Source organism: Thermobia domestica, chromosome 1, assembly GCF_964235325.1.
Source record: "Thermobia domestica chromosome 1, izTheDome1.hap1.1, whole genome shotgun sequence".
NCBI lineage: Eukaryota > Metazoa > Arthropoda > Insecta > Zygentoma > Lepismatidae > Thermobia > Thermobia domestica.
This window is the reverse complement of record NC_137454.1, coordinates 307,614,761-307,628,225: the sequence shown is the minus strand read 5'-3', so window position 1 is coordinate 307,628,225 and position 13,465 is coordinate 307,614,761. Positions and strand designations below refer to the sequence as shown.

At 36.4% G+C, this 13,465-nt stretch overlaps 1 protein-coding gene across 1 annotated transcript in view; it reads right to left on the bottom strand.

Moving 5' to 3' along the window:
• Window positions 1-5,176, bottom strand: part of mRpS31 (mitochondrial ribosomal protein S31) — a 55,267-nt gene extending 50,091 nt beyond the window's left edge. The window contains exon 1 of the mRNA XM_081727304.1: window positions 5,020-5,176. Coding sequence (XP_081583430.1) covers window positions 5,020-5,066 — 47 coding nt within the window. The 5' untranslated portion in view covers window positions 5,067-5,176. The remainder of the gene's footprint in view (window positions 1-5,019) is intronic.
• Between the last annotated feature and the right edge of the window lie 8,289 nt (window positions 5,177-13,465).

Below are 13,465 nucleotides of genomic sequence, written 5' to 3'. Positions count from 1 at the left end.
GTTTTTATTTAAGCTGAAACTCTTTTGCCGACCTTAGTTTATGTTTATAAATTTTTCCTTAATAGGCTGGAGAAGTGACGAAGGGGGAGGTATTCCTCCCGTAATATATGAATCTTGGCTTCTTTTGTTTTTTTAACTTTTTTATTACTTTAACATACCCCTAGAGAGCTAAAGAGGCAAGATCCCCGCTTAAGCCTCTCTTCCGACCTTACTTGTTACTTCTGTGGATAAAAGGTGGCGGATGGATAGGAAAGAAGAGAGAGGGCGGGCTAAGGAATAGCATAAGACAGGCTTATGAAACAAATTTAGACCAAGTTCTACGCTGTTCACTAAAAAACAACTTAGGCTACTTCTATTTCTTTATGTTTTAATATATTGAGATGCAGCCTAGGTTATTTTCAACGAAATAATATAAGTCTACAATTCTGAAAGTTACTAAGACACAAGATTATAGGACTACCTAAACTATCGAATACAGCTTTCCTTTTTGAAACTTAACATACTAGGATACAGACACATTCCAGCATGCGTCTCATAATTACCCTCCACGTAACCAAAAGGAGATACAACAACAAAAAATTTTGTAACTCTGAAACAAAAGCCCAAGGGACAAATCAAAATTAACCTGTAACTGCTGACCTACGAGGCTTCCATGAACACCCATTGATTTCACAATAGTGATATTGCTGTATGAGTAGATATAAAAGTTAATGATAGGATTTCAAATTTCGAAACAAAAGCTTTTGAGTGAGTTTGTTAAAAAAAAAAAAAAAAAAAAAAAAAAAAATGGTATATCCAAACTTTTGTAAACTGAACCTTAAAAATGTAGACAAAGCATTGTGAAGGATATTACTAAATGCCTGTGCTCTTAATTTGTATTTATCCTATAATGGTTGAAGATCAATGAGGGGTGTCTCTTAATTACCCTCCATAGGCAGTGTCTCATAACTACCCTCACTGACCCTATACAAACTTGGTGGTTGTACTGGAAGTGTCATGGTGGAATACAAGGATACAGAAACATGAAATATACCAGTAGTTTGTGCGTAAAGGAGTGCGTGTTACGTTGAAAAAAGACAAACAACAATAGATGAAATCTTCTAGTTCCCCTTCATGTAGTGGATCATCAACAGACATCAATAATCAACAGACATTTCTTCTGACCCTTTCTGCAGTAGTGTTCCTGCATCTTAGAAGTTATCGCTAATCCACTAACACCACTTCGTGGTTATTATTTTCAAATCAATTTCAACTCTTGCTTATACGATTAAATACGTCACTAAGTGATAATATTTTTCTAGGGTCAGCAAGTAAAAATACGATTCTTTCGTAAATAAGCTTAACTCTTTACTTCTAGAATAGCTGAAAGTAGTACTATCATACTAGACAACGCTGAACTGAAAACGAAAATACATGTTAATGGGCATAGCTATGTCATTTGCACGGAGCGTGCACCGGGTAAAAATGGGCGCCCGAACACAGGAAATGCAATCTGCCGATGCCTGCTCATTACGATACCTCGATACCTTTGATAGTTGTGAGGCAGGCTATTGTTGCCTTCTTTGGCGGGGAGTGCGATTGTTGCCTCTTAAGTGGTAATATCTGCCTGGAGCAGATGAACTACATTCCCCATTGGTACCGGTAATGTGCAGTGTACCTCTTCCTCAAAATGAGGTAGGCAGGGCCGTATACCCTATCGCTCCTCCCGGCGGAGGGAAGCCTTCAGGATACCTCCCAAATGGGTTAGTAAACGTACCTTTGGATCCGGAAGATGGAAGTTAGACGCCTGTGTGGTACCCCTTGGCAATGTTAACAAGTACGGAGGCAGGACCAAGATTCAACCCAACCTCCCGGGTCAGCCCAGGGTTCCTGGTTTTCCTTGAACTCTGGCGAGCTGTGGTGATACATGGGACTCGGTAACTTGGAGATTCTATATTCCAAAGAGGAAGTGAACTTCCCTTTTAACGCTAAGGAGTCATCACTGCATATGATGGTAGACCTCTACTCGCTAAGGAAGCTACCTCTTCCAGTAGGTAGAATAAGGAGACAGAGCCAGTCTGGAGTTTGGTCATTTCGGACATTATGACCTTCGAGTTTGATTGACTTGATCCTTTACCTGTCTTCGTCGGGTTTGTGTAAAAGTCAGTAGGGAGAAGGAGGAATGTAAGTATTCTGGCACTCAGGGGCGGCGATTACAGGGGGCAAGAGAGAGCAGTTGCCCCCCACTTTTTTGAAGTGACCCCTTAATGTATATAGTTTATTGGAAATGTGAAGATTTTGTATGTATTACTAGTTCATAGAAAAAAATGGTGCCATATAATATTTGCCGTTGCGTGAGTACGTATTGGTTATTTGTCTTCCGTGCAGTTAAGAAAGCTACACGAATTGCTTTTTAATTGCAGTTCAAAGAATTAGTATTGCAACTGCGTATTTCTTTAAATGTTGTAGCATAGGGCTATGCTTGTAGTATTTACTGTCTTTCATTTTCTAAGAGTCCTAGTAATATACACTTACTGGCATTTGTGTAATTAAAAATATAAGTTGTTCATTAAGCCCGAGTTTCAACTCTTGCAAATTTGTTATTAAATGATCTGATCACAAAATTTTAAGATGTTCATCAGCAAGGAATCAAATCTCTTCTTACACTTTCGTTGTTTAAGAGTACAAAAAGCTAGTATCTACTTGCGATGTTCTTGTCAATTTACTTAATAAAATATGAAATACGGTATATGGTGTTTTAACTGAAAAAGATAGTTGTTTAAGAGCACAAAAAGCTAGTATCTACTTGCGATGTTCTTGTCAATTTACTTAATAAAATATGAAATACGGCATATGGTGTTTTAACTGAAAAAGATAGTATCGTATTAGTTAAATAAAGTGTTAGAAACAACCAGGTCCAGGTCCGCAACTAGAGAAGGGCTAGGGGGGTCCTGCCCCCCCCCCTAAATTTTTCTTGGCCCCTCCAGACCTCAATACAAAATTCTATTATTAATTCAGAAAGCACAATTTAGTTATTCGGCTGACTTGCTCCCCCCCCCCCAAATCTCTGTGGCTGGTTGCGGGCCTGACCAGGGCAACTAAACTTGATACTCAAACATTCAGATCATGTCTTGTCCCCCACTTTTAACGTCCAATCGCCGCCACTGCTAGCACTGTTATAAAGTGTCTAATAATTGCAGTATCAGACCGGCCATAAGCGTAAGACTGATCTAAAGGATATAATAATTGATCTAGGCTGGTTAACAGTCGACACATGTGTTCTTACATAATTATGTATCTTATAGCTTCTATTGGTAATTCTACTTGTTTTAATTATATGTCTCAGAGAATTGTTAAAGGAAGCTATTTATGAGACAGGAAACATGCTATTTGTATGTTTACAGATGACATGTTAAAAAGTGCAAGTCTACTCCAAAGCTAGTTTGTAGCAATCACCTAGCAATAGTTGTGCGTTCCTCGCACTTGTCTTCGTTTACGCATATACCCAGAGTCACTTTGCGCCTCTTCCATATATACCAAGCGAACAGACTTATTTCGCTCTGCCCTGGACTGGGATAGAAACTCTGCTCACAGACACCACTTTGCATGATTGGTGCGTCCTTTTAGTTTTATTAATAGTTATTTTCGCATACAAAGCCGTATTCATACCCATAACATTATGTCAGCCTATAACGTACGTTAAAATGCACCGAGGAATTCAACGCCCTACAAAATAAGATCTCTAAAAGTACCGAGATCAGATAATGTCAAACAGGGAGGGTATATGCGATTCATTTCTAGTCGGACCCTTATTGTAAATTTGCACAACTCTTTCCTTGTAATACACGAAAATTCTCCTTTTTTCTTTCTTTTATTTTCTTCTTTTTTTTAATATTGGTGCGCTTCCACGTTATCGGAGTTTCACAGAATATAGTGAATTTTACTAGTAAATATTCGAAAATAGAGACAAGTTTTTACTTTGAGTGGAACAGTAACTGCAACTGATTTATCTAACCCAGTTCCCGGAACAGTTTAGAAATCATTTTCCAAGAACGATTCAATTCATCAGAGCAGGCTAGGGATCAGTTCCTCGAAAAAGACACACTGTTACGAAGAACCCACACCCAGACTACTACGGAGAAGAGAAACATCTTTGGCAACTGTTTCTAAACTGCTAGAGAAACTTTGACAGAACTTCGCGGTTCAGATAAATCAGTTCTTAAGTAACCGTACGCGTTTCCACGAATTTGACAACGAGCGTATAAACCTAACACACTGACTAAACCTAGGAACAGCTGACACCACAGTCGCAAACTATCAATACCATATGACTGTACATTGATAGATACCTAGTGGAAAAAATAAGAACTACTACCAACTCATCTCACAACAGACATCGCACCACGTCAGAAACAATTCCAGCAAGTGATTGAAGACACAAGAACCGGTTCCAAACACTGTCCTAGTCAAAGTAAAATCTTACCAAATTAGACCCTGATAATTCGAACCTGCTCCTTATAGATAAGTGATTTTGATAGCGCACTTCAATTTAATCTGCACCTGAGGGACAACTACGAATCTTTCCAACCTGTTAGGCTATTTCGGTAATTATTAACCGTAAGATATGTGAGAAAATCAGAAGCAGAGAAACGTAGATACCAGAAGGGTTATAGTTAAGGAGCCGTACTTCCCATTTAGGGAAGGACGAGAAACGCCATACTTTCAGGAATTATTCATTGACTATCTAGGATGTTAAAAAGTAGGTAATAGACTGAGTTCTTGCCCTTGTACTTAGGGTGTTTAGGTAGTGCAACAGTAAGATGTAGCCTCGTCCACGGGAGATGAGAAGTAGCTGTTCTTAACTATTACCGTCACGGAAGATAGATATAGTAGAAGCTAAAATAACGGAGCATTTAGGTACTGGTAGTTTTAAATAACACAGTGTATTGCTATCTTTGCACTTGGAAGTCAAAAGCTTTGAACTAAAAGTATATTTTAAAAAATCCGCACTTTTTATATTCGTCCTCTATACAGACATACCTAATTCTACGAAATAATAGTGATATTGCTGTGGCTTTTTCCATCATTACGTTCAGATAGTCGTCTATGCGGCTTTAGATCCTTCCCCTTCAGAACTTGCACTTCAAAACATTGTTGTCACAAGGCACACCTTCACCTTCCTCCTCTTTAATCTCTTCTTCTTCTATTAAGCGTCAACAATTTGCAAAGAAAACGTTGCCACTGTCATGGACAAGATTGGTCGGAAATTTAAAAGTAATTAAACGTTTATAATATAAAGATTTTATTAGTAGGAAAAAAGGTAAAGTAATAAGAATAGGAAAAATTAACAGAAATACTACAAAGTGTTACGCATTCTTCTCTTTCCGTGCAATATAAAAGATAAATATGTCCATATGATGTAGCTTAAATGTTGCATCTCGATTTCAGGCGATAGCTTGGTCTATTTCAAACGGTCGAATCTCACTTCCAGGAAACACGAAGTTCATAGAATTCTTAAACAGAACGAGCATCCATCATCTATCGTCCACACCCAGATATAGTACAGCATATATAGTTGGTGTTCAGGCCCGTATCCAGGAAGGTCTAGCCCCCCTAAATTTTGGCTGCCCCCCTAAAATTTTCACGGTAGGCTAGCAAATAAACTATAATATGGTGATGAACTATAATATGTTTGGATCGGCTCCCCCTACATTTTTCGGCTAGCTACAGACCTGTTGGTGTTACGAGAAGCGGGCAATCGATACATTGGATACCTTCATACAACTTGTACTGTAACCTCCGACATTTTTGGAAGTCTCTAGAAATTAAGTTCGGGAGCCGCGGTGGCTCAGTGATAGAGCGTTCACCTCTGGGGTATAGAGTTCATGGTTCGATCCCAGCTCGCCCCAAGTGAACTTTGTAGTGCACAAACACCATGTACGTCAAGGTGACCAGACGTCCCGTTTTAGCCGGGACAGTCCCTTATTTTGAATTGTTGTTCCGTTTTGTCTTATTCTCAAACGGGACGCCTAAATGTCCCGTTTTTAAGCAAACATGACCCAGGTGTCCCGTAATTATTATTCAAAATATAAATTGTCAATGCTAATTCTACACTCTTCCGTACCAACACTTATTGGGTAGGTTCAGCCGTGAGTAGTAATCGCGTCACTTTGCCGAACTTTTTGGCCCCTGGGTCCCTGCCTCAGGACCCATGGTCCCTGGCCGGGGTCAAGGACCTAGGGGTACATAGGACCACCCCCTCTAAATTTTGGCAGGGGTACCTTGGCCCACCTCCTAAATTTTGGCAGGGGTACATAGGACCACCCCCCTTAAATTTTGGAAATTGCCAAATCTAAAAATTTGGTATGGTAGCCTAGGACCATAGTATGTACCTCTATTAGTATTGGGTGTCTATGTCGTTCCCTTTCATGGGTTAAAAATTGCCAAAAATTCAAATTTCGGAGGTTTTTGACCTAATTTATCCCCTTTGATGAGGTGTTATTACCCTATATAGTTATATGGGCGTATACAGGGGTCCATTACCTTTCATAAGACATGGGTATATTAATGCACCCCTTTAAATTTTTGGGAGGAATACCTTGGCCCACCCCTTAAATTTTGGAAATTGCCCAATTTAAACATTGGGTATTAGAGTATAGAACCCTAATATGTATCAAGATAAATTTGGGTGGTCCACATCGTTCCCTTCTAGGGGTACAAAATTGCCAAAATATAAACGTAAGCAATACGTAGTACCACGTGTTTGGTTTTTGGTCGATTTTATCCCCTTTGATGAGGTGTTATTATCCTATATAGTTATATGGTCATGTATAGGGGTCCATTACCTTTCATAAGATATGGGTATATTTGTGCACTCCTTTAAAAATTTGGGAGGGGTACTTTGGCCCACCCCTTAAATTTTGGAAATTGCTCATTTTATATATTTGGTATTATAGTATTGGACCCAGGTCCCTGGCAGGGGTCAATGACCTAGGGGTACATAGGACCACCCCCTCTAAATTTTGGCAGGGGTACCATGGCCCACCCCCTAAATTTTGGCAGGGGTACATAGGACCACCCCCCTTAAATTTTGGAAATTGCCAAATCTAAAAATTTGGTATGGTAGCCTAGGACCATAGTATGTACCTCTATCAGTATTGGGTGTCTATGTCGTTCCCTTTCATGAGTAAAAAATTGCCAAAAAGTCAAATTTCGGAGGTTTTTGACCTAATTTATCCCCTTTGATGAGGTGTTATTACCCTATATGGTTATATGGGCGTATACAGGGGTCCATTCCCTTTCATAAGACATGGGTATATTAATGCACCCCCAGGAGGGGTACCTTGGCCCACCCCTTAAATTTTGGAAATTGCTCATTTTATATATTTGGTATTATAGTATTGGACCCTAACATGTATTATAATAAATTTGGGTGGTCCACCTCGTTCACTTCTAGGGCTACAAAATTGCCAAAATATAAACGTAAGCAATACGTTGTACCACGTGTTTGTTCTTTTGGCCCAATTTATCCTCTTGGATGAGGTTCTATTACCTTATATGGTTATGTATAGGGGTCTATTCCCTATCATAAGACATAGGTACATTTGTGCACTCCTTTAAAAATTTGGGAGGGTACTTTGGCCCACCCCTTAAATTTTAGAAATTGCTCATTTTATATATGTGGTATTATAGTACTGGACCCTAACATGTATTATGATAAATTTGGGTGGTCCACCTCGTTCCCTTTTAGGGGTACAAAATTGCCAAAATATAAACGTAAGCAATACGTTGTACCACGTGTTTGGTTTTGACCTAAGTTATCCCCTTGGATGAGATCCTATTACCTTATATGGTTATATGGTTATGTATAGGGGTCTATTCCCTATCATAAGACATAGGTACATTTGTGCACTCCGGGAAGGGTACCTTGGCCCACCCCTTAAATTTTAGAAATTGCTCATTTTATATATTTGGTATTATAGTACTGGACCCTAACATCTATTATGATAAATTTGGGTGGTCCACCTCGTTCCCTTTTAGGGGTACAAAATTGTCAAAATATAAACGTAAGCAATACGTTGTACCACGTGTTTGTTTTGGCTCAATTTATCCCCTTGGATGAGGTCCTATTACCTTATATGATTATATGGTATGTATATTGGTCCATTCCCTATTATAAGACATGGGTATATTGATGCACCCTTTAAAAATTTGGGAGGGGTACCTTGGCCCACCTCTTTATTTTGGAAATTGCCCAATTTAAACATTTGGTATAATAGTATAAGACCCTAATATATATTACTATAAATTTGGGTGGTCCATCTCGTTCCCTTTCATGGGTACGAAATTGCCAAATTTTAGTACAACCACGTGTTTCGTTTTTTCACCTAATTTATTCACTTGGATGAGGTCCTATTACCTAATATGATTATATGGTCATGTATAGGGGTCCATTTTCTATCATAAGACATAGGTACATTGATGCACCCCGGGAGGGGTACCATAGCCAATCCCTTAAATTTTGGAAATTTTTCAATTTAAGCATTCGCTATCATAGTACATGACCTCAATATGTATCATGATAAATTTGGGTGGTCCACCTTGTTCCCTTTCATGAGTAAAAAAATGCCAAAATATAAACATAAGCAATATGTTGTATCACGTGTTTGGTTTTTGGCCCAATTTATCCCGTTTGATGCGGTCTTATTACCGTATATGGTCATATGGTCATGTATATAGGTTCATTTCCTATCATAAGACATGAGTACATTGATGCACCCTTTAAAAATTTGGGAGGGGTATCTTGACTCATCCACTCAGTTTTAGAAATTGTTTAATATAAGCATTTGGTATCTTCGTACAGGTCTTCAATATGTACCACTATAAATTTGGATGGTCCACATCGTTCCCTTTCATGGGTAAAGAACTACCAAAAATCAAATTTCGGAGGTTATTGACCCTTTGATAAGTATTTAGCACGTTATATGGTTTATTACCTTTATATGTTTATGTTCTCTTTTAAATTTGGGAATTATAAAATAACATAATTTGGTAAACGTTTTCTAGGACCCATTGTAGATGTTGGTGTTCCTCTTATGGCCAAATATTCAAAATTTAAAGGTTATTGACCGGCTTTATTATTGAATAACTACAGGATTTATTACTTTTTCATAAGACACAGGTGTATTTGTGTACCAATCTTAAATTTCGGGAGGGTACATTTCTTATTGTCATATCAATAATTGGTAATTGTTCTTAAAATTGGATAGTATCTCATTCATTGGGTAAATCATTATGATCACGTGATCAGTTATTGACCTATGATGGGATTAGGAGTCCAGGACATTGGTACATTTAAACTTTGTAGGATAATTTGAGAATGCGTCATTGGTATTGATTATTACAGCCAAATATAAACGTAAGCAATACGATGTACCACGTGATTGACCTTGATGAGGTAGTGTACAGGGATACATAGCTAACCTTATTGAATCTTATGACTCATAGTCTTAAAGGAATACATGCTACAACACTGGCAAAGTTATTGTTGATGTAATTTGATTGGTTGATCACTATCTTTCGTGCAATCTGATTGGCTGATCACTATCTTTCGTGCAATCTGATTGGTTGCTGATTTTCAAATCTTTGCTGCATTCAGTTTTAAGTTTTGTTTAACATTTAAAAGTTTGAAACTTTGGTTTGACATTTTTTCGTTTGATATTTTTAGTTTAAAAATTTTTGTTTCGAAATTTTTTGTTTGAAAATTTTGTTTTAAAATTTTGTTTGAAACTTTTCGTTTGAAATTTTTGTTTGAAAAATTTTTGTTTGAAATTTTTGTTTCAAAATTTTTTGTTTGTAAATTTTTGTTTCAATTTTTTTTGTTTAAAATTTTTTCGTTTGAAATTTTTCGTTTCCAAAATTTTTTTCTGTTTAAAAATTTTTGTTTGAACAGTTTTGTTTGGAAAATTTTGTTTCAAATTTTTTTGTTTGAAAATTTTTGTTTGAAAATTTTTTGTTTGACATTTTTAAAAGTTTGTGCACTCATTAGTAAAGAACCGGAACTGTTTAGAACTAAAACCTCTGGCAACATTGTGGTGCAATAGTACACATCAGAATATGGGGTTGTACTTGAAATGAAAAAACACAATTCATTGAAATGGATCATTTTATTACACTCCACATACATCCATACCAGATAGTGGTTCTGGATATTGTCGATACAATGTATTTTGAACTTCTTGCACTAGTTTGACTTTAGCATATAATTTTAATTCCAATTGAAGTCTTTTAAGGTCTATTGCGATATCAATTGGTGGAAACTCAATGTCCATTTGATCACAAATAAACTGTTTATCAATACAGTTATGCACCCACGAACGATGTTGACAACCATCACAATATCTAGATACATGTTGTACAATATGCATAACACATTTTTCAAAATAGTACTTTTTCAGGAATATACTTGTTTTGTTACACACTTCCACTGCATGTTTAACACACTGAAATACGCTGATAAATTTGTTCCATTCCGTTTGCGTTAGATACACCATATTGCGAGGGACATGGAATGTACTCTTTTTACGTAACAGCACCATCTTCTCTTCGAGGACTGTACGCAGCACCACTTCATGATTTGAGCCTAATGATTTGACTATGGTCACATTTAGCTCATCATGAAAATAATCGTTCATTTGGTCGATTCGTGAACATAATATTTGCCACTCTTCACAGGTGAGTTGTACACCAAATTGTTCTGCTTTGCCCAATCGAATCACTGGTTCAAATGTTCTAGCACTGATACCAATCATCACATGTTTTGTTTGAAATATATTTATTGGATAATAGCTTGCGAAGATGAATTCTTTATCGTTAGAAGTACACATCTTTCCTCCTGAAAAGCACTTGCTCAAATGATTTCATGAGCTGACACTGTATTGGTTGATTTATAGAACAACAGCTGACGTCATTGGAAATGAATGTGCTGACGTTTGAATTCATGATTTCATCACAGTTGCTGACGTCATGCCGACCAACCAAATTCATACAACTATGTCTGATGTGCTGACGTTTGAATTCATGATTTCATCACAATTGCTGACGAATCTGGCTGTGTACTAAATTCAAATTGATGACTTCGACCCAAGAATCCTTTGTAACATAATGATACAGATCCAGTATTTAAGAAACGCAGCAGTTCTTCTTGTTTTGATGTTTCCATGGGTAAATATCTTGCTGGTAAAATTATATTCTTATCATTTTCAAGCTTCACTACGATTCTTAATCCAAACTTTGTAGGGATCATTTGGCTAGCTAAGATTCTATAAGGTACATTCTGTTGTAAATCAGTAATCTTGGTAAATGATTTCATCACATCACGTGTGTTTAGAAACTGCAGACAAGTAGCCATGATGATGTTATCATGAATACTAACTCGAACGATACTTATATATGATGCAAAACTGATGACGTTGCATTATCATGTTCTGACGTGTACTATTGCACCACAATGTTGCCAGAGGTTTTTGTTCTAAACAGTTCAGGTTCTTTACTAATAAGTGCACAAACTTTTAAAAATGTCAAACCAAACTGAAACAAAATTTTTGAAACGAAAAAATTTGGAAACGAAAAATTCAAACAAAACTGTTCAAACAAAAATTTTTAAACAGAAAAAAATTTTGGAAACGAAAAATTTCAAACGAAAAAATTTTAAACAAAAAAAATTGAAACAAAAATTTACAAACAAAAAATTTTGAAACAAAAATTTCAAACAAAAATTTTTCAAACAAAAATTTCAAACGAAAAGTTTCAAACAAAATTTTAAAACAAAATTTTCAAACAAAAAATTTCGAAACAAAAATTTTTAAACTAAAAATATCAAACGAAAAAATGTCAAACCAAAGTTTCAAATTTTAAATGTTAAACAAAACTTAAAACTGAATGCAGCAAAGATTTGAAAATCAGCAACCAATCAGATTGCACGAAAGATAGTGATCAGCCAATCAGATTGCACGAAAGATAGTGATCAACCAATCAAATTACATCAACAATAACTTTGCCAGTGTTGTAGCATGTATTCCTTTAAGACTATGAGTCATAAGATTCAATAAGGTTAGCTATGTATCCCTGTACACTACCTCATCAAGGTCAATCACGTGGTACATCGTATTGCTTACGTTTATATTTGGCTGTAATAATCAATACCAATGACGCATTCTCAAATTATCCTACAAAGTTTAAATGTACCAATGTCCTGGACTCCTAATCCCATCATAGGTCAATAACTGATCACGTGATCATAATGATTTACCCAATGAATGAGATACTATCCAATTTTAAGAACAATTACCAATTATTGATATGACAATAAGAAATGTACCCCTCCCGAAATTTAAGATTGGTACACAAATACACCTGTGTCTTATGAAAAAGTAATAAATCCTGTAGTTATTCAATAATAAAGCCGGTCAATAACCTTTAAATTTTGAATATTTGGCCATAAGAGGAACACCAACATCTACAATGGGTCCTAGAAAACGTTTACCAAATTATGTTATTTTATAATTCCCAAATTTAAAAGAGAACATAAACATATAAAGGTAATAAACCATATAACGTGCTAAATACTTATCAAAGGGTCAATAACCTCCGAAATTTGATTTTTGGTAGTTCTTTACCCATGAAAGGGAACGGTGTGGACCATCCAAATTTATAGTGGTACATATTGAAGACCTGTACGAAGATACCAAATGCTTATATTAAACAATTTCTAAAACTGAGTGGATGAGTCAAGATACCCCTCCCAAATTTTTAAAGGGTGCATCAATGTACTCATGTCTTATGATAGGAAATGAACCTATATACATGACCATATGACCATATACGGTAATAAGACCGCATCAAACGGGATAAATTGGGCCAAAAACCAAACACGTGATACAACATATTGCTTATGTTTATATTTTGGCATTTTTTTACTCATGAAAGGGAACAAGGTGGACCACCCAAATTTATCATGATACATATTGAGGTCATGTACTATGATAGCGAATGCTTAAATTGAAAAATTTCCAAAATTTAAGGGATTGGCTATGGTACCCCTCCCGGGGTGCATCAATGTACCTATGTCTTATGATAGAAAATGGACCCCTATACATGACCATATAATCATATTAGGTAATAGGACCTCATCCAAGTGAATAAATTAGGTGAAAAAAACGAAACACGTGGTTGTACTAAAATTTGGCAATTTCGTACCCATGAAAGGGAACGAGATGGACCACCCAAATTTATAGTAATATATATTAGGGTCTTATACTATTATACCAAATGTTTAAATTGGGCAATTTCCAAAATAAAGAGGTGGGCCAAGGTACCCCTCCCAAATTTTTAAAGGGTGCATCAATATACCCATGTCTTATAATAGGGAATGGACCAATATACATAACCATATAATCATATAAGGTAATAGGACCTCATCCAAGGG